Source organism: Elgaria multicarinata, chromosome 10, assembly GCF_023053635.1.
Source record: "Elgaria multicarinata webbii isolate HBS135686 ecotype San Diego chromosome 10, rElgMul1.1.pri, whole genome shotgun sequence".
NCBI classification, from domain to species: Eukaryota; Metazoa; Chordata; class Lepidosauria; order Squamata; family Anguidae; genus Elgaria; species Elgaria multicarinata.
Window position 1 is genome coordinate 65,668,400 of NC_086180.1, and position 23,292 is coordinate 65,691,691.

General features: G+C 37.7%; 1 protein-coding gene across 1 annotated transcript in view; it reads right to left on the minus strand.

The window, feature by feature from the left end:
* The window catches only part of TENM3 (teneurin transmembrane protein 3), a 177,359-nt gene that overhangs the window by 116,341 nt on the left and 37,726 nt on the right, over positions 1–23,292 (minus strand). Inside the window, exons 3-6 of the mRNA XM_063136114.1 lie at positions 17,289–17,411; positions 7,840–8,054; positions 670–880; positions 108–209 (exon numbers count right to left, since the gene is read on the minus strand). Coding sequence (XP_062992184.1) covers positions 108–209; positions 670–880; positions 7,840–8,054; positions 17,289–17,411 — 651 coding nt within the window. The remainder of the gene's footprint in view (positions 1–107; positions 210–669; positions 881–7,839; positions 8,055–17,288; positions 17,412–23,292) is intronic.

Sequence of the window (23,292 nt, forward strand, 5' to 3'; positions counted from 1 at the left end):
TCTAGACAACAAGTTGTACTTCAGTTTCTTTTTCTTGCTGCTCTAGTAACTACTTGTGTTTCTGTGCCCTACTTGTATTGACTTTAGAAAGAATTCAGTTTATGTACCTCTTGAACAATCAGGGCCCAGAAATCCAGCAAAACAATGGCACGATCCTGATACACACTCTCCGTTTCCATGGCAATTGCGGGGGCATTCCACCACAGACTCTGAAAGAAACCATCAGAAGAGGAATTCTAATACGCTGCAATCACAGCAGTTAACAAAAACAGCAGAGAACACTCATTTAAATTACTTGTAAATGATAACAAATTGAGATACTTTTAGAAATGCGTGTGCCTGGTTTGCTTACCGCCTTTGAGAAAGTAAATAGTGCTCAATTTATTTTAATTACTGGTTTTAGAATGTTACTAAACTACTAGAACACGAAGGCTACAAATCTAAATAGAATTATTACATTTTTTAACTTTCATAACAGAGTTCAGCAGTATCTAATAAGCATTTTTTAGTACACATTCAAATAAGTCATCTTTTGATACAATTGTGGACAATTAAAACAGATTTTCTGTAAAATACTCAGAATATCCAAAGGAGGTGGAGAATCCTTTTTATTAGAGAAAAAAACAGGTTACAGCATTTGTTAATGAACACTGTGAATTTTACGCTTACCTATGACAATAGTATTAAAAGAAATCTGTTCTGCATTTTTTCCATCATTGTAAAAAGCCAAGTGCCAGATCCCAGCATCCAAATACTGAATGAAACCTGCTTCATGAAGACTGACAGACCTTGCCTGTCTGCCTGCTCTCTCTGTCTCAAGAAGGTTACGCTGTTCCCTTGCAATCAACCGGCTCCCGTCCAAAAGTTCCACAAAGTCATACTGCAAGAGAAAACGGCATAAAACGTATATATTACTAAGTTATGTAGTGCTGCGTTAATTTTTGAAATCATTTTCATACCATTCTCTATAGGTAATTTAGCATTTAAAAAGTTCTCAAATGAAAGCATCAGCGCCTGAAGTACTTTCCACCATTAATTTTTGAAGGTTTCATGTATCAAGCTTCTATATTATTCTGCCTGCATGCTAACAGACTAGGAGTACATTTTCATAGCTGTATTTATCACAGAGGCTGTCATTTTATATACTTTGGTAAAGTAAAACCAACACCATTAACTTTTGGACACTAGTGGCAGTGTAAAAATACATTTTTTTTTAAAATAGCCATTGAGAAGTACCTTAATTATCTCACATAGACGGTGCTAATTAATGACAGTAGAAACAACCCCTCTACAACAATTCAGCTAATCATTATACTATTTTTCTTCTTCTTAAGAAAGAACATAACTAAAAAGCTACAAATAGGGAAGCTGACAATAGAAAGCACTTTGTCAGCTGAAGACACAACAGAGCTGTCAGAAGTACTATGTGTTATTAATAACAACTAGGGTGACCATATGAAAAGGAGGACAGGGCTCCTGTATCTTTAACAGTTGTATTGAAAGGGGAATTTCAGCAGGTGTCATTTGTATATATGGGGAACCTGGTGAAATTCCATCTTCATCACACCAGTTAAAGCTGCAGGTGCCTTGCCCTCTTTTAAATCTGGTTACAGTAAAGCTGAAGTATAGCTCCTGCAGCTTTAACTGTTGTGATGAAGAGGAAATTTCACCAGGTGCGACATGCATACAAATGACACCTGCTGAAATTCCCTTTTCTATGCAACTGTTAAAGATACAGGCGCCCTGTCCTCCTTTTCATATGGTCACCCTAATAACAACAAATAGGTTATCAGATGCTTAGACAGTACAGTACCAAATATGCCAACTTTATTAGAGACAAAGGTTTTTTTTAAAATCTTTACATTACCATTTTATGTTCCAAATTAGGAAAACTAGGTCATGTGCTGGTGATGTGTACAGGCTAAGAATGTGAACTGGGATTATTTTTCCTTAGCCATAAGCTGACTAATAAAGGCAAAGATATGCTGCCAAGATAGTTTACTGAAGTTTGGTTGAAATAAGGGAGGATTTAGTATTTAGCATAGAAATCAAACATAGTGATCAAATTCCTCCATTACTGCCAATGCCTCCACCCTCAACACACACATACATACATTTGCCCTTTAGATAACAGTCAAGTGAAATTTAACTAAATTTTAGATATATAGCAGTGTAAGAAACCACTGATACATCCAAGCCAGTTATAAAGCCAGTTAATATTATTTCGATTGAAGTGGTTTGTATCTACTGGCTCTTGATCTGCAAAAGGAGTCCCTGAACAGAATTAAATGTAAAAGTCTGTCTCCTTTAATTTAAAGAATGGAATGGCCTTTTTTACTCAGAAAAGTAATCTAGTATTTCTAGAATGCTGTTTTAAAATATATCTGTTTAATCATAACACAATATTTAAATGAACACCATAGTACATATTCCTTTAAAAGCACTTGCTTCATATTACTTTTCAGCTACTCCTCAGCACATATATAATAGAAGCCACTATTTCAGGATCGTCACATAGAACACACATTTAACACAACCTGAACACTGATTCAACTCTTTCAAGCATCCACTGCTTGCCTAAAATTACCCAATATTCTCACTTGTCCTAATTACATTTTAAATGTGTAACAAAGTAGGAACCGCTTCTTTTCGTCTATATTGAAGACTTTTTATTCACTCAGGCTTTTTAAATAACTGAGGTATTTTATTCTTGGCCTCTCAGTTTTAACTGGGGCCATAGCTAGACCTAAGGTTTATCCTGGGATCATCCAGGGGTCGCCCCTGCCTGAGCACTGGATCCCCTGTGTGTCACCTAGATGAACAGGTTTGACCCCTGGACGATCCAGGGATAAACCTTAGGTCTAGCTATGGCCTGGGTTTTAGTTTTGCTTTATGCTGCATTTTAATGTATTTGTTGTGAGTTAACTTCTGTTATAAAATGGCTATACAAAGACAGGGGTGTGTGTGTGTATCTCCACACCAAAGAATGAATTTCCATGTTGCTGTACTTCTAAAATCATAAATTGTATACAGCCTGCCTGTTAATAAAATAGGATATTTTTGTAATCATCCACACAGTGAAGTCCCTTTTCGTCCCACTGCATATCAATTTCCATTTCCATGGGATGGGATCTGCAGCCTGAAGGAGATCCAAGCATAAGACTGCTGATATTATGCTTTCCAACAACTTTAAAAAGTATCTTTGCACATAGCATCACTGCATCAGTCTTATACTGTGATAGACCTCTTTAGCCAAGCTTTTCCATGTGGAAGGCACTGAGTGAAGGAAACAAACTAACTTTAGAGCTGGTATGTTGGCTGTTACAGATGTTTTTAAAAATATCTATGCACTAATATACATGGTTTTCACCTTCATGGATAAGACCCTTGTATTTATTGGATATACATACATGTATATTCAGTACATTATCTAGGCAGGTTGTGGGCTCTCCCACGCTAGAGGCATTCAAGAGGCAGCTGGACAACCATCTGTCAGGGATGCTTTAGGGTGGATTCCTGCATTGAGCAGGGGGTTGGACTCGATGGCCTTGTAGGCCCCTTCCAACTCTGCTATTCTATGATTCTATGATCTCTTCTCGATCCTCCCAGAGTGCAGGACACGGACTAATGGGCTCAAGTGACAGGAAGCCAGATTCCGGCTGGACATCAGGAAAAACTTCCTGACTGTTAGAGCAGTACGACAGTGGAATCAGTTACCTAGGGAGGTTGTGGGCTCTCCCACACTAGAGGCCTTCAAGAGGCAGCTGGACAACCATCTGTCAGGGATGCTTTAGGGTGGATTCCTGCATTGAGCAGGGGGGTTGGACTCGATGGCCTTGTAGGCCCCTTCCAACTCTGCTATTCTATGAATCTATGATTCTTCCGGCAGGCCTATCCAGTGTAATTTTAGGATGTTTTAAAATTGTTTTAGCTATTCTATGATTCTATGTGGCTACCTCACACTCTGTTCATTTTTGCTTTAAGCTACCAAAGTCATTTTGTCTCTTTAAATAAACATATTGATTGGCTGGTTGCAATGAAACTGACATTTTAGGAAAGTGTCACAAAGCCTTGCAGACTACCATTGACTGTTTTTGAATGGGCAGCCATTATCAATTACTTCTGGTTGATTTATTTGTGATACCTGAGAAAAAAGAGCTGTGCAACCCACACTGTTCTGACACAGGCAGATTATACAATAGACAGTCATTCCACAACATCTAGGAATAAAGTAAAACAATCAGGGAAAACACTGCCAAATATCATTCCTTATGATATTATGCCCAAAAGTCCAGAAACAGCTAGAAATACAAACTTAAAATAAAAATAAACAGGTAATTGTGATTTTTAAAGAAAGTAGACTCAGGAAGAAAAATTGTAAGGCTTATGTAAAATATGGTGACGGTGGTAAGATGGTAAGATATCGTGCTAGCTCCGCACTGGAAATGTCCCACCAAAGGCATTTGTAACTCTGATTTTTCTCTTCATGTATGGGATTTTCACAACTGAACACCTACATGTTTTAGTAAAAACAAAAATAATGCACCTAAAAGTTCCCAGTTGGAACATCCTTGTCGCAAAAAGCCTTGCTTCTGATTTCAGATTCTTTATGACTTACAGAGAAATAACTGACTCTCCCTTGCTTCTAAAACCGCTTCTAACAAACAAACAAACAAACAAACCTATATATAATTTAATTAAGCATAGGAGCTTTAATACGTACCCTATTTCTTTGATTCTAAGACACACTTTTCCCCCCATATAAACATCTCTAAAAATGGGGTGCGTCGTCTTAGGGTGTTTTTTTCCTGTTGGTGGTACTGAAATTAGTGTGCGTCTTACAATCGATGGCGTCTTACAATTGAAGAAATATGGTAAATATATAATCATTTAGCAAACTAATGATCTCATATGAAATTATGGCTTGTGCTCAGTATATTCCTGAAGAGGTGTTCTGTAATATTTTTACTTTACAATACTCCAAAATGCATGGCCCAAGGCCTGGTGTGTTGACTTTTATCAGACGGTTTGAAGAAAAGGAGAGCCTCGTGTGGCGCAGAGTGGTAAAGCAGCAGTTTCTGGAGTCGAAACTCTCCCCACGGCCTGAGTTCGATCCCAGTGGAAGCTGGTTTCAGGCAGCTGGCTTGGGTCAACCCAGCCTTCCATCCTCCCGAGGTCGGTAAAATGAGTACCCAGTTAGCTGGGGGAAAGGTAATCATGGCCGGGGAAGGCAATGGCAAACCACCCCGCTATAAGGCCTGCCAAGAAAACGTCAGCGAAAGCTGGTGTCCCTCCAAGAGTCAGTAATGACTCAGTGCTTGCACGAGAGGTTCCTTTCCTTCCTTGAAGAAAAGGGTCTGGCACAGTCATAAGCAACTGTTTTGAACAGTGATGCATAAGTATAGTTCACATCTCCCATCAGAATAGAAATAGATCTGACTAGAGCAGCATTCACTCTGCCTAATTCATGGGCTTTTTTTGCAATGGAGGGGACGCTTGTAATCTTTCCTTGTTTTCCCACCGCTTTTTTCATCTTTGTTCTTTCCACAAATAATCATTTAAGGAAGAAAGGATGGAATAGCTGCAGAATGTATTTTGACTGGAAGTACGAGGAGCTGTCCATGGTCTTGAAAAATACCAACTAAAAGAGGAGTAAGACAGCAAAGCTTATTACTCTTCCTCTTCAAATTCAATGTGAATAATATAAAAGATCCCAATAATTCCCAGCAACTATATAAAAAAATCTTTGATAGATGATGTATACAGATGAGGATGTTAACAATTACAGGCCAGTGGCTAATATCCCCTTCCTGGGCAAGGTGCTTGAGCAGGTGGTTGCAGGACAACTCCAGGCACTCTTGAATGAAACGGATTATCTAGATCCATTTCAATCGGGCTTCAGGCCTGGTTTCGGAACAGAAACTGTCTTGGTCACCCTGTGGGATGACCTTTGCCGGGAGAGGGACAGGGGGAGTGCAACCCTGTTGATTCTCTTGGACCTCTCAGCGGCTTTTGATACCATCGACCATGGTATTCTTCTGGGTAGGTTGTCTGGGCTGGGAGTTGGAGGCACTGGGTTGCAGTGGTTCTGCTCCTACATGGATGGCCAATTCCAGAAGGTGGTGCTGGGGGATTATTGCTCTGTGCCATGGCATTTAGGTCATGGGGTTCCACAGGGCTCTATTTTATCCCCTATGCTGTTTAACATTTACATGAAACCACTGGGAGAGGTTATCCGGATATGTGGGTTGAGGTGTCATCAATATGCGGATGACACTCAGCTCTACCTCCCCTTTTCATCAAACCCAGGTGAGGCAGCGGCTGTACGAATTAGTGCAGAGAGTGATAAGCTGACAGATATGGAGTACGTTCCCTTAAATGGACCTATTGCCCTTAGCATACACATGTATGAGCAATATCTTGAGAGAAGATATTTAAAGTTCCTGGCAGAAAAAGCCCCAAAATGGGAGTGGTCTGCCTTCCTGGATCTACTGGATTGGGCACAGAACCTTCGTGACCTGAATCAAATTTGAAATAGACCCAGTTTTACCTGCACCCCTTCTCAAGTTTACCAAAAGCAAAGTGTAATGAGCTCCGTAGGTAGTAGGGGCTCTGTTAGTCCGCTTAGTTCCCAGCATCACTAGACTCTGCTGTAAGGGTGCTACATTTCCCATATTCCCCAATATCTTTGGACACTGTTTTGCAAGCTCACAGCAACATCCAGAGATCCTGGGAACCGTAATATAGACTCTACCTTCTTTCCTTAAGAAAAAAGCTACAAAGTATGAAAGGACGGAGGACAATCTGAGGTATCTTTATTTCAGTGCAAAATCCGGATGAAACCAAAGTATATGAGAAGGACAGTTGACCCTAGATTAGAAACAATATGGACAAATGGGGGTTGCATTGAATAGTATTATTCTGCTGAGGGAAACAGTTCCATCAGGGCAACCAGGAGGGGAGCAATCCCCACCCCACAGTACCCTCAAAATCTGCTCTGTAAGGCTGGGAAACCCTACAGAGCATATTTTTAGGTGGCAGAGCATATTTTAGGGCTGTAATGGGAGAAGAGAGGGAGAACGCCCCACCATGTTAGTAGACCTCTGGCAGCATGATGTTGGTTGATTTAACCTTAGGTAATTCCAATATCTTGTATTTTGCACCTTCCTGGCACTTCAGGTAACTCATCAGTTATTCTCATCAGTTATTTTCAGCTGAAAATGAGGGTTCTACTATCTAATTAGCCAGGGTGAGGTCCAGAAGTATTGGATGCCAATAATCCTTTGGTGCACAGTATTCCTGTTCTTTACCTTATATGTTTCTTCATGTCTTATACCTCTCTCCAAATGGATTTCACCTTATACACTTCAGGTTTTCCCCCTCCCATGTGTTCCGGATTTGCCATTTATAGCCATCTCACCCCAATCCAAATATATGGTTCTGTCATGGAACCCATCAAATTTGAATCAAATCTACTGATAGGAATCTTGCTACAAGCAATTTTTCTCATATGAAGCATCTGCTACAATGAATCAAAATGACCCAACAAAGAGATAGAAAAACTAAGCATTTATCTACATTTGTGTTTACTTACTGTACTAGTAATAACTGATCAAAGTGATCAGAAAATACTTTCCATATGCTATAGAGATAAAATATCCCAAATTACATTTTTAAAATAATGATGTGTGTCATTATCTGCTTGACACAATACATAATATATATATTGAAATTAGCCAAAAAGGAATGGATGAAATTCAGAGCAATAGCATATTTTCAAAGATGCAAAATAATTGTTTTCAAATACTGAAAATTGCTTTCAGTAAAAATAGGTCTTACTTGAGTATGCGAAGGTGGTAAGCCTTTTCGGCCATACACTCCAATCAATGCATCTTTCTGAAGGGAGATATTGAATTTTAGAAACTGTGGCTGATCAATGAAGACTTGTGACCTCCAGAAGATCCCAGGAGGAACCTCTTGTGTTGCTCTTCGGCCTATATCAAGTTCTCCAGAATCTATAGTATTGTTTTCTTGTGCAAATCCTCCTGATTTTCCTGAGAGATTAAAAAAAATTAAGATATAAAATGTTTGCTTTTAGTTATCCGTTAAATAAACTGTCAAATATTTAGACTATTTTCAACTGAAATATTATCTCAGAACCACTCAGTGAATGTTAACGATCCCCGGGTATCCACTGAAGAATAGCTAACGAAAAGGACAGCTTACATAAATACCTTCAAAGTCAGAATCCCATGACTTCTCCAAGGTATATTGTTAAGGCAAGTGGTGTACGACATACTCTCATTCTGATCACTCATAACCTAATTATTTTACAAATATGTATTTTGTTCAGTAGGATTAACTCTGGCGTTTATCATTCTGTTTAAACATACAGTATTCTTAAAATTGAAAATTAAGTTGAACTGAAATATATATAGCTTTGTGGAGAAATTCTTATGTAAACAGGTAGCAAAACAATCAGTGGGACCGATAAGTCCAATTTTACACTACATTAGATAGTACAGCATTCACTTACACAGTAAAAATGCTCTGTGAAGTCTTTTTCAAAACGTATTCATTTGTGCGAAAAAGAATTCAAACCCTGTCTATGTAAATTAGTCACATAGTGTGCAGGCTGGAACACACACACACACACACACACACACACACACACACACACGGGGAGAGAGAGAGAGAGAGAGAGAGAGAGAGAGAGAGAGAGAGAGAGAGCAGAATTCAGAAAAATAGTTTGTCCCATTTTAATTTATGTCAGCCTATGTTTTGAAACAACATATTGTGGGTGTATTTACAATACAATTGGTATTATGACTCACAGCCTTCTGTTCTAACAACAGGACATTACAACTTACTCAGGTGAAGTAACATTCTTAATTGCTTTATATATAATGCTGTCTAAATATTGCATATTCAGTAAAGATACTTCATAAACACAGTTTCCATTCAGAAAGTTATAGCCTCCCAGATTTAAAATCTTTCTTTAAGCCTTACTGCCAAGCTTACTGCAAAGCTTTCCACAGACTCCAGAGACACACCTGTTGTGTCCTGTCTGCTATTAGTATAATAGCTCTGCTCCCTGCCCCCCTTTTCATTTGCTTAGCATAGTGCTAAGTGTTACAGGGAGCTTTAAAGAATGTAGGTAAAACCAATGTTTAATTCCCTGCATCACTGATTTGGATGAGAAAGTTACATCGTACAGAACCCAGATTTGATTTTCAAAATGCTCATCTTCTGCTATCTGTAGTGCTTTAATAATATCTACAAGTGGTGACCTGAAAGTGTGCTTCCATCATCTTTGAAAATTCTAGTAACAGAGCATGCATTTGTCAGATGTAACAGAGAAAATATTTTCCTAAATGTTGTCAAACAAGGACAAAAAAGTCCTATATAATGACATTAGAATATATCATAAAAAACTGAGCAAAAACAGAACAGACTAAGGTGCTTTAACTTGTGCTCTCAGTGGGAAGGGCTGGAGCTCAGTGGCAGAGCACATGCTTTGCATGCAGAAGGTCCCAGATTCAATCCTAGTCTCTCTAGGTAGGACTAGGATTGAAGCCTGCCTAAAACCCTGGTGAGCCACACTGCTAGTCAATGTAAACAATACTGGGTTTGTTGGACCAATGGTCTGACTCAGTATAAGACAACTACGTTTGCTTCTACGCACAAATCTCTAACAAAGTGATTGGAAGCACATAAAAATATAATAATTGGTAGTGTTATTAAATACCAATACTGCCTTGGATTCTTTTGATGCAGTCAGTGGCCAAGGGTGCTTACAGCAAAGAGAGAGACTTACACAACAGAGAACTCAGTTGTGGTTTATATGTGGGGTTTGGGGTGTGGGAGGTTGCTCCATGGGTTTCTCATGCATGTCTCTCTTTGTAGATTTGTAAGATCTGGTGGAACCTTGTCAATGCCCGTCTCCCACTATTATTATTTAGAATATTTACATACCGCTCCCCATTGAAAAATTTCGGAGCGGTGTACAAGGTAAAATGAAAATAAAAACAGAATAAAACAGTTGAAACAAAATTTTAAAAGAAGCAAAAATCAGAAATCCAAGGCTGCATGTTAAAGAAAGGCTTCCTGGAATAAAGATGTTTTCAGGAGGCGCCGACAGGAGTACAAGCTTGGCGCCTGCCTGACCTCCAGAGGCAGGAAATTCCACAGGAGGGGCGCCACCACGCTGAAGGCTCTTCCCCTGGTAGATTCCAATCAGAGGATGGATCTAGGTGGAACCACCAGGAGCAGGCCCTCGGATGACCTCAGTGACCGGGCAGGTTGGTAAGGGAGAAGGCGCTCTCTCAGGTATCCTGGTCCCAAGTTGTTTAGGGCTTTGTACACAAGTACAAGAACCTTAAACCTGGCCCAGTAGTGAACAGGCAGCCAGTGCAGTTCCCTCAGCAGAGGAGTTACATGCTGGAAAGGGGCAGCTCCAGACAACAGCCGAGCTGCAGTAATCCAATCTTGAGGTTACCAATGCCTGTACCACCGTGGTCAAGCTATCCCTGTCCAGTGTGCCTTTAGTTCTTCACTGTTGTAATCATAAAGTAATACACACTGAGAAAACTATTATATGCACATATGGGTCTTGTGTTGACATCAGTGTACTATAGACATTGTGAGAAGTCTGAAAATGGATTCTGTCACAGAAAAAAAGTAATTAGAGAACTGGGGAGGATGGATAATGTTCTTTATGAAAAATGGTTTAAACTAGTTGAAGCTTTCTTTATGGCTTAGGAAAAAAGACATGAGATGGAAAAGATGATAAAGTTTTCCTTTTAAAAAACACATATTGTTAAGAAAATGAATGGCGTGTGTATGTGTGTCCAAATTTATGTTGCTTCTCATGACTCATGCAGAAGATACAGCCAGTAAAATTATTTTAGGTATCTGGATTAACTACTTTTTAAAAGCCTGTAATTCATCTGGCTAAATTTTCAATTCTTCCACAGATGAAATACTTATCTTTGACAATCTCAGGGCTTTATAATTTTATTAAGATAGAAGCATAATATACTCATACATACTAAAGCGCCACTTACATATTTACTGGACAAGATGTATTACTTTTTCTTATGGCTGTACAAATCCAAAAATGAAACTGTGGCAATGTTTACCAAATTGTTAGGCTAAAGTGTAAACTAATCAATAAAAGTAATCATTAAAATGTAATCTAATAACAAATGAATTTGGTATGATTTACCAAGAGATTAAAAGATTAACAATGCCTGCTGCAGGGCACAGCTTGATATAATTTCAAGCTTTTAGTGATCATGGCCAGCTTTAAAAAGACTATCAAGATTAGATTTATAGACAATCAATAGCACACCATCCAATTGCATAGCATAGCGTTGGATTCATACCACCCATTTTGAGATATCTGACATGACATTCTATATCCTTTAAAAATCCCAACATTATTGGACAGAATCAAGAGAGCTGCAGTCCTATTTTGTATTAGGATCTGCTTGCTCTGGTCTTAATACAAAATCAATAAAGCATGGGATTAAGAGACTATTTAATTAGAAGGAAGCATTTCAAACAATATTAAAAATGATTCAGCATTTAGCTTAACACTTAATATTTTGCTATTCTTCAAGTTCTAATGTCCTAATGGATAGGACATCAAGAAATGAACCTTGAGCATGTTACTTTTAAAAAAAGAGAAATTGGTCAGTACTGGTAATTAGGGAGGAAAGTTCAGCGTTCTGTTTTTAAACTAGAAGAATAAAATCATTATCTAAAATACAACTAGTTTTATTGTTCACGTGGTGTTATTTGTTAATTGCATTTAGGCAATATTTTAAATTAACACATGATGTTTACTTTTATTTGGAATTGAAACCATATTTTACTTCATTGGTTATTTTGATATGGTCTGTGGACCAATTCAATAAACTGTGTTCTAAATTAACCCACTGAATTTTACAGTGAAATTTGTTTGTGCAACTAAATTACTTTACAAACATTTCTTGAAATTTCTCAAACTCCTAAGTAAAGCAGAGACATGAGCTTGTAGAGCTTGAGAGAGAGAGAGAGAAATAGAAAGTGAGTATGCTCAATTACACTATACATTAAGTGAGTGTAATTACTCACATAGGGAAATTCACAAAATAATTAGGGAGGAATGTTCAGACAAAGTATACTTCTTTTACATTTAAGGATTTTTGACATGCGGCACTTATTTTAAAAAATTACTATGATTGATTCCTGGTTCAGCAAGAATCTTTATTTGGTGGAACCTGAAAGTCTGTTTGACAACATATGGTGCAAGTTGCTGTTGTACTGTATTTTACTGTACTGATTGGTGGGGAAATCACTACAGACTGAACTGAGCCTGGACAGGATCAAATCAGAATGTAAACGTTTGACCTAAACCACTCCCTTAAACCGTCAGGGATAGACCTTTCCCTGATATATTTATTTATTTATTTATATTTATTTATTTATTACATTTTTATACCGCCCAGTAGCTGAAGCATAGACTGTAGACTGAATTCAAAAGTAAATAGTTCAGATTAAATGTTTAGTCATTGTTCATTTATTAATTACTCATGATAGCCATTTTAACATAATGTACTAGTCTCGATGTACATAATGTACTAGCCTGTACCAATTTCTCAACATTGTTGCTCTCAATTAATTTTTCATTTCATTTCAAATAGAGGCAGGATGGTTTCCCCATTGTACAATGTGGTACGTGCAATTAAATGTTACAAAAAACACATGGTTCATGCTGAAAACAGCATCACTACTTTTCTTCATTTTTTTAACTTCTTTTTTAAACTTAATCTCCCCCTTCATCCTAGGATATCAGGGCAATATACAAGAAGTATCAAAACAAAAATATGCCATAATATAATAATAAAATCATGAAGCAACATCATAATAAAACAAATTACAAGCATAACTAAACAAACCAGCCTAGCACTGGGAAAATAAGTAGGTTTTACACTGGCTGAAATGACAGCAGCACCAGTGCTAGCCAAGCATCAATGGGGTAGGGTATTATAGAGACAGGAAGCCACCACAAAGGAGATCCTTTGCCTAGTTCCTACACATTAAGCTTCCTCAGTCAAAGGAGCTCAGAGAGTCTCAAGACATTTAGGGCTTTAAAGGTAAACACCACCACCTTGAACTAGGCTCGGAAGCAGATATTTTGGACTTCCACTCCCATCCAACATCAGGCAACAATTAACATAGAATTACATTAACTGACTGCTACAGCATCTAACCAGAACAAGCTGAGAAACACAGGACTATGTAGAAAAACCCGCAAATTGCCAAGAGTCACATTATATGGTGACTCTATGCACATGTTGAGAAACTAAGCATGACTTGGAGCATTTCTAAATGTCTATTAGTAAAAGATACATTAGATCAATAATTTTAATAAGGAATGCAAGAAATAACTATGCTAGACGTTTTCCCAATTTTGGGGAGAGAAAAAAACCAAAAATGGACCTGGGGGGGGGGGCGAAATGGAGACCCCCCCCAATTTTCCAGTCTCCCCCCCTCAGGCCTTCATATCTCTAGTGCAACTCCATCTAGAACAAGATATATACCTAATTCCCAGACATGAGAACCTACCTACAACACCTATGTTTGTCAACATTCAGATGAAGTTTATGAACTCTCTTCCAGCTCATCACCAACTCCAGGCACCGGTCCAGCACTTGCACAACCTCACTTGACTCAGATGACATAGAGAGACAGAGTTGAATGTCATCAGCATGCTGATGCCACTTCCACTCCAAACCACCTCTATAATGTGGAATTCAACTTATCTCATGTAATGATGAATTTCCACACTCCTGCCAGCCAATCTTGTGTAGCAGGGCTGCAAAAATACATACTGCAATAGCATCAGAATGTGATGTAAGTTGAACTAAGCATTTCAAAGATGAGCTGATCATAGGGCCTGTCCTTTTTTGCAACAGTCTTGTGTTTTGTAACATGGAGTTCAACCTCCCAGTTGTAACAAAATAAAAACCAATGGTGATGGCAAAAATCAACCATTATGCCAGAGTTATTATATAATACAAGCCAAACACCAGGGGTCAGCATGTTTTGGCATCAACAGGGACACTTGTGTAATTGGATTTACTAGGTACCACCATTGCTATGATAGCTGCGTATGCATTTTTGGCCTCACACCCAACATCTTCCTAGTGATGACGGCTGGGCCCAATATGCTACCATCCCACCCTCCATAGGCATGGCAGAGGAACAACTAGAAGTATGTGAGACCCATCTGTCTCATGCCTTCCTTAACAGACACACACATTAGCCACAGTGGTGGTGGTTATTTGTGTAGTTCCTCCACCAAAAATGTGGGATGGCCATTTCTGACAGGCTCCCAGTGTTACCCCTTCAGTCTGTTCTTTCACACTCAGCTATCTGTTACTGGAGGAGACACACGGTGCACTATTCATGGTGCTAGAATAAGTGCTATATTGTAAAAAACCTAAAATGTAAAACAATGATATATGCTTCTTCATTTTTTAAATAACTTTAGGAGCGGTGTCCCAATATTGGATGTCATGAAATGTTACCTATATAATATCAGAAACTAGTGATTTGAATGGAATGTACTAGAAATCATCACCGATAATGATCTAACTCTATACCCTTCAATACAAATACATTAGCAGTTTTAAGAATGTGTTCTCTGTCTCTTTCTTTCTTTGTCAAATACACACTGGATATGTCAATAATGATAGTGAAAATGAAGTTTTATATAAAAGTCTGCCTTGGTTAGTCATAGCTGAAGAATGTGGCAGCCACAGCTGCTCGAACAGTGTATATATATTCATTAAATGCACAATAGATTTCCCCCCTGTTCTTTTCTATAAGTAGGAAGCCGCCCACATAAGGGTAGAGATAATGGATACTAAAGTACAAGGCACAGATTTGAAGCAAAAAGAAATGAGAGGAGGGGGAAAGGAGCATTCTCTTGGACAAAATTTCTAAAAAATGTTAGAGATGGGAAATTGAGTCATATCATTTCTATAATTTGGAACTGTGATGGACGGAGAAGTGAACAGAAAAGGCTTCCATCTTCCTCTACAATGACATAGAGGTCAGCTGTACATTGTGAACGGGAAAACGGATTTAAAGAAAATAGTGCAGCAAATACAGTATTCATCAACCATTTAAATCAGTTTTTCCATTTAAAAACTATTGATCTGTTCGCCAAAAGTGCACGGGCTCTTTAAGATTTAGAGAAACTTAAAGGGCAACATCAGAAAAAGTCAATAAAATATAATCCCTTATGTGGTTTGTGTTTTAAAAGCTCCTACAACAAAATTAATATAGCATTTGACTTTTATATATTGCCTGGAAGAGGCAACCTCAATATAATATCCTCAGACAACTTTTAAGGAAGATAAACACAGGGTACATGATAGGAAGGAAACATACAACTTCAGAATAAGGCAAACAAAGCCTTAAGCCGTTTCAGAGAAAGACAAATAGGCCATGAGAAGCACACCCATCAATTTGTCCTAGTTGCTTTGTCTACTACAGAATAATCTCCAGATATCATGTGCTCAAGAGCAGCCTTCCCCAACCTGGTGCCCTTCTGATATGTTAGACCACAACTCCCACTATCCCCATTCATATTGGCCCTGCTACCTGGGGATAATGGAATTTGTAGTTCACATATCTGAAGGGTGCCGGATTGGGGAAGGATGCTCAAGAGCTTCTCACAGGGACTGGGTTTATTCCCAACAGAACAAATAGATGTTTTACCCTGAAAACATGCTGCTGTTATCCAAACTAAAGTTATTGTAAATGCTGTAGCAGTCTGATGCACAATCCTCCTGTTATTGCTTTTTCTCCAGCAATGAGGCTTGTATTGTGGCACTATAGCTACAAAAACTTCATCAATTGTAAATTACCACTAAAAATACAATTGGGATGAAAATTAGAATTCAAATAACTTACTCTTCATTTTACTAATTTACTCTTAGTCCACACTAAGGATGAATTGAATCTAATTCAATAATTATATCTGTCCTAAATCCTTTCTGAGATTGCCTTCTTTTCTGGTCACAAAAGGAAAATGGAAAAACAATATTGTCAAGGGGCAGGCTCTAAGGGAGGAATGTAAAACCAAATAATTCTGTGGTCCGAAGTCACTGGACCCCAGCAGATTTCTATGTAGTTGTTCCCATCATTTTCCACTATAAAATGCTTATTCCACCTGAATAAATTATCACATCCCAAAATTCCATAGTTTCTTCATGGCTTACAGCTCTGTGTTGCCCATCCCTCAACAACCCACCATTCCAGGTTTGGATGTCATGCTAAACAATCTGCTCAGTTGCAGTGGGCAGGTGCCAGCACACTTCCTCTCACTCTTTAGTGCAGGATTTTTTAAAAGCAAATTTTCCAACTGCACAAATGCCCTGTCAGACAACCCCACCCCCATCCAAGCCAAACACATTATTTCTCTTTCACGACTGGACAGGTTATCACCAACACTAGTAGCACCTTAAACTTAAAGACAGATAGACAGGGCTATACGGATACCCAGGAAGGATGACAGACCAAGAGAAGAACACCACTGGTTGTCACCTACAGCCCCCAATTGAAACCACTACAACGGAACATCAGTGAACTCCAACCCATCATCAGCACAGACACTTCTCTCTCACATACCTTGGGAAGCAGGCCAGTCCTGGCCTACAGACAACCTCCTAACCTGAAGCGGATGCTAACCAGCAACAGTACACAGGACAGAGACACAGACACAGGGACCACACCATGCAATAGATCCAAGTGCCAACTCTGCCCCCACATCTATTCAGGCAACACTCTCACAGGACCCAATAACATCTGTCACACCATCAAAGGCTCTTTCACTTGCATCCTTATATAATTTGTGTTATATGCCATCCCTGACTTGTCTATTGTTAATTTCTTAATAAACACATACACATAATACACATCTTATTTTTTTCACCACTTTTTTCAACTGTACATTATCAGATTTCTAAATGCACATTTATTTGTAACTGCACATTTTGTGTCCAACTGCACACTAAAAAAAATTGCTTTAGTGACTACCCATAGTTAAACAACCCATGGCAGTCATACCAGGTCATAGAATTCAGCAATTCTATCGCTTCTTTTTTATAATGTCCCATTGTGATTTCAATAGATGTAAGAAAACCCAGTAGCAATCCTTAGATGAGAAGAAACTTAAAGGATTTTGATATATCAAAAAGGAAGTGAATAAAAGTTAGATGCTCTCTTACCATTTTCACCAGAAGGTAATGATACAGTATGTGTTGGCACAGTATCAGAATTCACTTTTCCATTTTCAAATGTGTCATTTTCAGTCTGTTGCAACTGCCAGTTGAGGCCAAATAGATGCATTGCTGACGATAAAGAAAAAAAAATCATTTAACAATTCTTGCTCATGTTTGGGAGAGAAATCATCCACTGTGAATCATTAATGAAGTTTGCATTTTGTAGAGAAAAAATGAATTTTATGTTTTAAAACACTCCAATAAGAACAAATATTTTCCTAAGTATTTAATTGATTTATTTAATTCCTGATTTAAAGAAACCATCACTACTGAATTCACTTTCAAGGTACAAAGAAATATGAATAAGAAACGGTTTTAGTCACAAAACATAGGTAATCTCTGTGACACAGCTGTAATGCCTGGACACTCTTTACCACTGTGCAAGTTCCACATCAATATCAAAACAAAAAACAAAGAAAAAAACACTCTCTGTAGTACTTCCCTTATTCCTTCCCAGATCAGCTCCCTTCATCTTAAAACAAAAGGCATTCTTGAAGAAAATTCTTTAAACATATAATGATTCTGTGAAGTATTAGAATAGATATAACAGTCAAGTAGATGAAACAAAGATGGCAAAGAGCATATTTTAGCTACTTCAGTGTTCCTGCTCCTCAGGTATTCATGGAGAATTGAATCTGATTAAACCCTGGTTTAGCAGACACTATTCTATAGATTGCAGTGAAGACATTAAAGTCAATGATTAGGAAGGCTGGGGATTTTGGAAGAAAACTATTTCTCAAGAGGTTCAATACCTGGATTGTGCTTTATTTCCAGAGAACTACCATACTATACTGAATGTCAGCACTCCACACAATCTTTTTTAGATCCTAGAAAATGGAATTTGATCTTTACTTTAGTGTGGATACCACAGCAGATTGCCATTAAAATTAGTGCTACAAACACGTCCAGGGTGACCAAGGACTTGGGGAGCTGCAAAATTCCCTTGAAAGCTTGCAAAACCTATTTTGGAGGAGGATTGGCACACTTGGGAAGGAAAGAAAAATATCCCCACTGTCGAAAGCTTTTTGTGTTGCCATACTGGCCACCTTGAGGCCCAGTATTGGGCAAAAGGCAGGATACTACTACTACTACTACTACTACTACTACTACTACTAATAATAATAATAATACTGATGCAGTGAAGTGATTCAGGGGATGCCAGCCTGTGTCATGGACTACCAGGGACCTCTGAGCTGAAGGCTCAGGTGTAGATTTTGCATGGGCATCAGGAGTTTCTGCTGTGTCCAGCTCCTGGTTCATGATTCCTAGCTTCTGCCTCTTGGCTACAGATAGCAGTTTCGCTGTGTCAATGATAATGGTGCACAATATGATTTGGAATGCTGCAACTATTAATATGAAGATCTTTTCACTGCCTCTCATTTTTCAACCATATAGTTTAAAAAATTCCTCTAAGGTACACGCAAAAGTCTTTGCTTCAGATCTTTGATTCTAAGATCTATTTCCTTTTGCATGTCTTAACATTAATTCTTCTTTATTCCCAACACTATTCTCCTGTCTAAACATCATCATTTTTGGAACACTGCCAGAATTATCCCATATTTTGAATGTACTTCACATGAAATTCCTTTTCATGACTTGCCTAATGCTCATGTTTTATTGTTGTCTTAGTTTACTACGGGTATGCAAAATCCCTGAGGCCAAATCTACTGTCAGTTACGCTGTCTCAGGATAACGGCTTCAACGCAACAAAGCAAAGATTGATTCCCACTTGAGGTGTTCTAAATATTCATTACTAAAAATGTTTCAACTAGTCTGCTTTACTACTTAGCAGGACTGTGGTGTCTCATTTACTCTGAATTTCAGAAATTGTGAACTGTCGATATAGTTTTTATCATTCTTCCAGAAAATGTTGACAGCCACCGGTAAATATTAAAAATCACCAGTGGAGAGTTATCAATATTTGCTGATGAAAGCTGACCATCACCAGTGTCTGATATTCACAGTAATATCTCCATTCTCTCTTATACTTATCCCAGCCATTTTTAAAGGATTTGTTGTTTTAATTTTCAGTAAAATTTAATTAGAATGTCCTGCGTTATTCAGAGCTTGTGACGGAGTTTTTTTGTAAAGCAGGAAACCATAAATGAAACAGCTTTCAGACTACCCTCTACGGTGCCCTAATGATTACCACATTCCTAGTCCACATTGCTCATTTTATGCCTCTTCCCAAGAAAACTCATGCCATAATAAACCAGTTAGCCTTTATTATGGTGTCACAGCTTGATATGATCATCCTGCATTCAACTAAAAGGAAAACAAAAGGGCTGCAGAAGAGGAGATGTTTGTTAGCTATAACTAATTAAAATGTATTTTACTTCAAATCTATCTTCTGCAAACAGAAATTTTGTGGCTGAAAACAAAATATATACTTATGCGTGGATTAGATCAATCTATTAATTTGGAGTTTTATCAGTGAAAGATCTAATCTTGATTGTATAGTTCCCATTTCTATAGAAACTTTTTCATAATACAATCTCAAGAAGATCTTACAGATGAGCCTTCTACATTTTGCGATCTACCCAAGAAAGCCTAGAACATCCTAACACATATTCTACATTGTTCATGTCACAGACATTCAGAAACAACTAACAACAATTTTTATGCTTGCTTTTAGTCCACCAAAGGGGTATACATAGTATTTATTTCTCAAAACAGGCTATTTTCTGTGTTAATTTGTTTTTGATAAACATTTATCAGCTCCTTTACTTATAAACCATTCCATCTGAATTCAGTCTGGATTGTAGGAGAGTTTATTGTGGAGGGGTACCTTTTCAATACCTTCAGTGCTATAGTGAGAATAGTTGTTCCCTAGTGTTTCCTTTCATTCCCCCCCCCACTCTTCCAATTTCACCTATGTAAAAGGGCATTACAAACAACATTAGGCTTAAAATTGTGACAATTAAGGAAATTTGGACTGCCTGTTTTGAAAATTCAATTTGCAACTAATGGATTTGTATGGAAAATCCAAAAGATCCTTAATCATTGTAATGTTTGTACTGACCCATTAATAACAAAATAACATTTTGTGAAGTCCCAGGTATATGAGAACAAATGCTGGAAAGTCTGATTTGTGTTGAAGGCAAGCGATAGTGTACAATTAAGAGTTTTGTCTATAAAATTGAGTGTTTAGAATGTAACTCCTTTACATTGGTGAAGCTGGAAGCCCTCTCCTGAAAAGATATAAGGAGCACTTGGCTGATATTCAGGATAATGAATCACATACCATTCATATGAGGGAGAAAAATGCTGGTAAGCCAGCCTCAATTAAGACCTCTGTACTGGCAACTGAATGGAACCTCCAGAGGCAATGTTAGTTGATCAACTGAACCTGATATCAGTGTGAAGGATGAAATGAAACAAGCCATGATGTTTATTAATTTAAAAAAATTTATTTATTAATTACATTTCTATACCGCCCAATAGCTGGAGCTCTCTGGGCGGTTCACAAAATGCAGCTTGATGGGTTGTTTAACACAGGTGTTGATTGTTAATTACTCACTTCTGAGGCTTGTTTCTGGTCTGTTCCTGATTGGTTTTGGCTCAGTTTATAAGTGGCACTGTAGCATACTCTCATGTGTGAGTGAAGCTGGTGTTTTATGCCAAAACATTTCACATTTTAAAATCTGTTCTTTTAAAAAATTTTGCAGGTAATTTTTTGTGGTTTGGAGTGATGTGTCATGTACATCACACCACCTACATATCAGTTTATTTAATGGTTTTTTAAAAAGTAAAACTTCTTAAAATATTATTGTTAATAATAACAATATTAATACCTATACATGCATTAACACAATACTCTCTCTAAGTAGTTAATACAATATAATAAATATAATATAAATATAATATCTTAATATAATAAAATCTCTAATACATGTATCAAGCTAGAAGGATACTTGGGAAATGGCCAGGCACATTCAAAATTTCGTATGATAAATAACCTCTTTGCATGTTCCTGACAAAGAATGATGAAATCTAATACAAAGATTTATAGAGTCAAATATAACAAGGTCAAATTAATGTAATGTTCTAATATTACGTGAGGTAAGGTTTTCTCATTTATATTTAAGCACTTGTCTTGCACATTTCAACGGTAAAAAGCATAGCATCCTTTAATATTCCATATTAAGGGTGATACTGCTACATCAAGTATTCTAGAAAGCAAAATGTAATATAATCTAATATAAGATTATAATAAGATTTTATAAGAATTTTTGGAATACCATCAGATCTGGAGCATGAGATGAAGGCATCTACATGTAAAGATTGCAAATGTGTTATCTGGACCCCCACAGAGTTAAACTGTGATTAGAACAACATATTTTCCAATAAATTAAATGTTGTTTTCCATTTCCTGCTGATTTCATAAGTAAATAGGCTTAAATGTGCCAGTATGATTTCCTAAAACATTGCTGCTCGTAACTCATTATTACAACATTCCATTCAAGGAACAAATGTATTAGACTGGCTGAAAGCCTTTACTTGGGAGTAAGGTCCACTGAATTCAATTGGGCTTACTTTTCAATAGACATGCATAGGATTGTGGTGAATGTAAGCTCTCTTTATTAACAATAGCAAGGATAGAGTATTAGCCTTTATCTAACAGAATAGCAGGCATTTTCAATGTATAACTATGTGAAATGATTCCAGGAGAGCTACCTCTTTTAACAAAACATTCATTTTATTTCCTGATATAGTATTCTAACAGACATCATGGGTAAACCACTACAGGTGACCAGCAGCAGTATACTGGAGGTACACCAAATGGCCATTGAAGAATACCAAATGCCCACTGAAATGCAATAGTTCATTTTGAATGGCCATAGGAAATCACTGAAAGATTTTACGGATCATCTTTAGTGAACACCCCCTATGATCACCTACACAGCAGTTTTTAGAGTTCATCTCCAAATAGGAAAACTCATTGGAATGCATTAAATGAAAGGTGACTGGAGGCTTATCAAATGGTCTTTAGTCACCATTTCCAAATGGACTAGATTCAAGCGGGTTGGGAGGGAATGTCCCAAAATTGTCTTACAGACAGACCCCTTAGGCAACTTTCCCTTACACATACCGTGCCCTTCCAAATGGCCATAAAAATACATTGGTCTAATACTGTTGAATTATTACTGAAATATCTATTACTGAAATATCTGGAGGGCACTAGGTTGGGGAATACTGGATCACCATGAAACAAGCTGAACTGAAAAACACATATAAAGAAAGAGAAAGGGAAATTGTTTTATTCACTGTAATTTTTTTCTTTGTTTCTATCATAGTTTTTTTAATTATTGTTTTAAAAGATGATAAAAATATTTGCCGACTTTGGCCTGTACAGGAAAAAAATAAGGCGGCAATCTGTAGACCTACCTATTTTCTCAAAAGCTTACTGATCTTGCTTTCATACACAACTCATCATGTGGAGTTGTTAAAGCCAGTTTCTAATTTTCTATGTATGATACTATTTCGTAGCATTTTAGCAAAATAATGATCTTGCTCTTCTGGTTTTAATATTGGGGGTGGGGTGGGGGTGGGGAAGCTCTTAGGATTAGATTCAGAGATAGATGAGCAGAACTCTGTCAGCACAATGGGGCTTTACTGGCTCCTCATTGCTACTACAGTCTCCCGCTCCACAAAAGTCACTCCTGAGAATCAGTAACCCTCTGGAATGGCATATGATGTGTATGCAACAGTGCAGGAAACTGAACAGAACTTGGCGGGTTGTGCAAGGCAATTTTGGATTCAAGCCATTATATTTGAAATTCAGGTACTGAAAATGCAAGTGTTCATGTAAGCTGAGCCACTGTAATGTGCTTCACTGTATCATATAAATCTACAATGTATATTTCTAATGGGAAGAAATGTTTTCAAAATTGAGAATCTGAACGTGTTCAACTAGATTATCAAAACAAACGTGCGTACTAATCATACG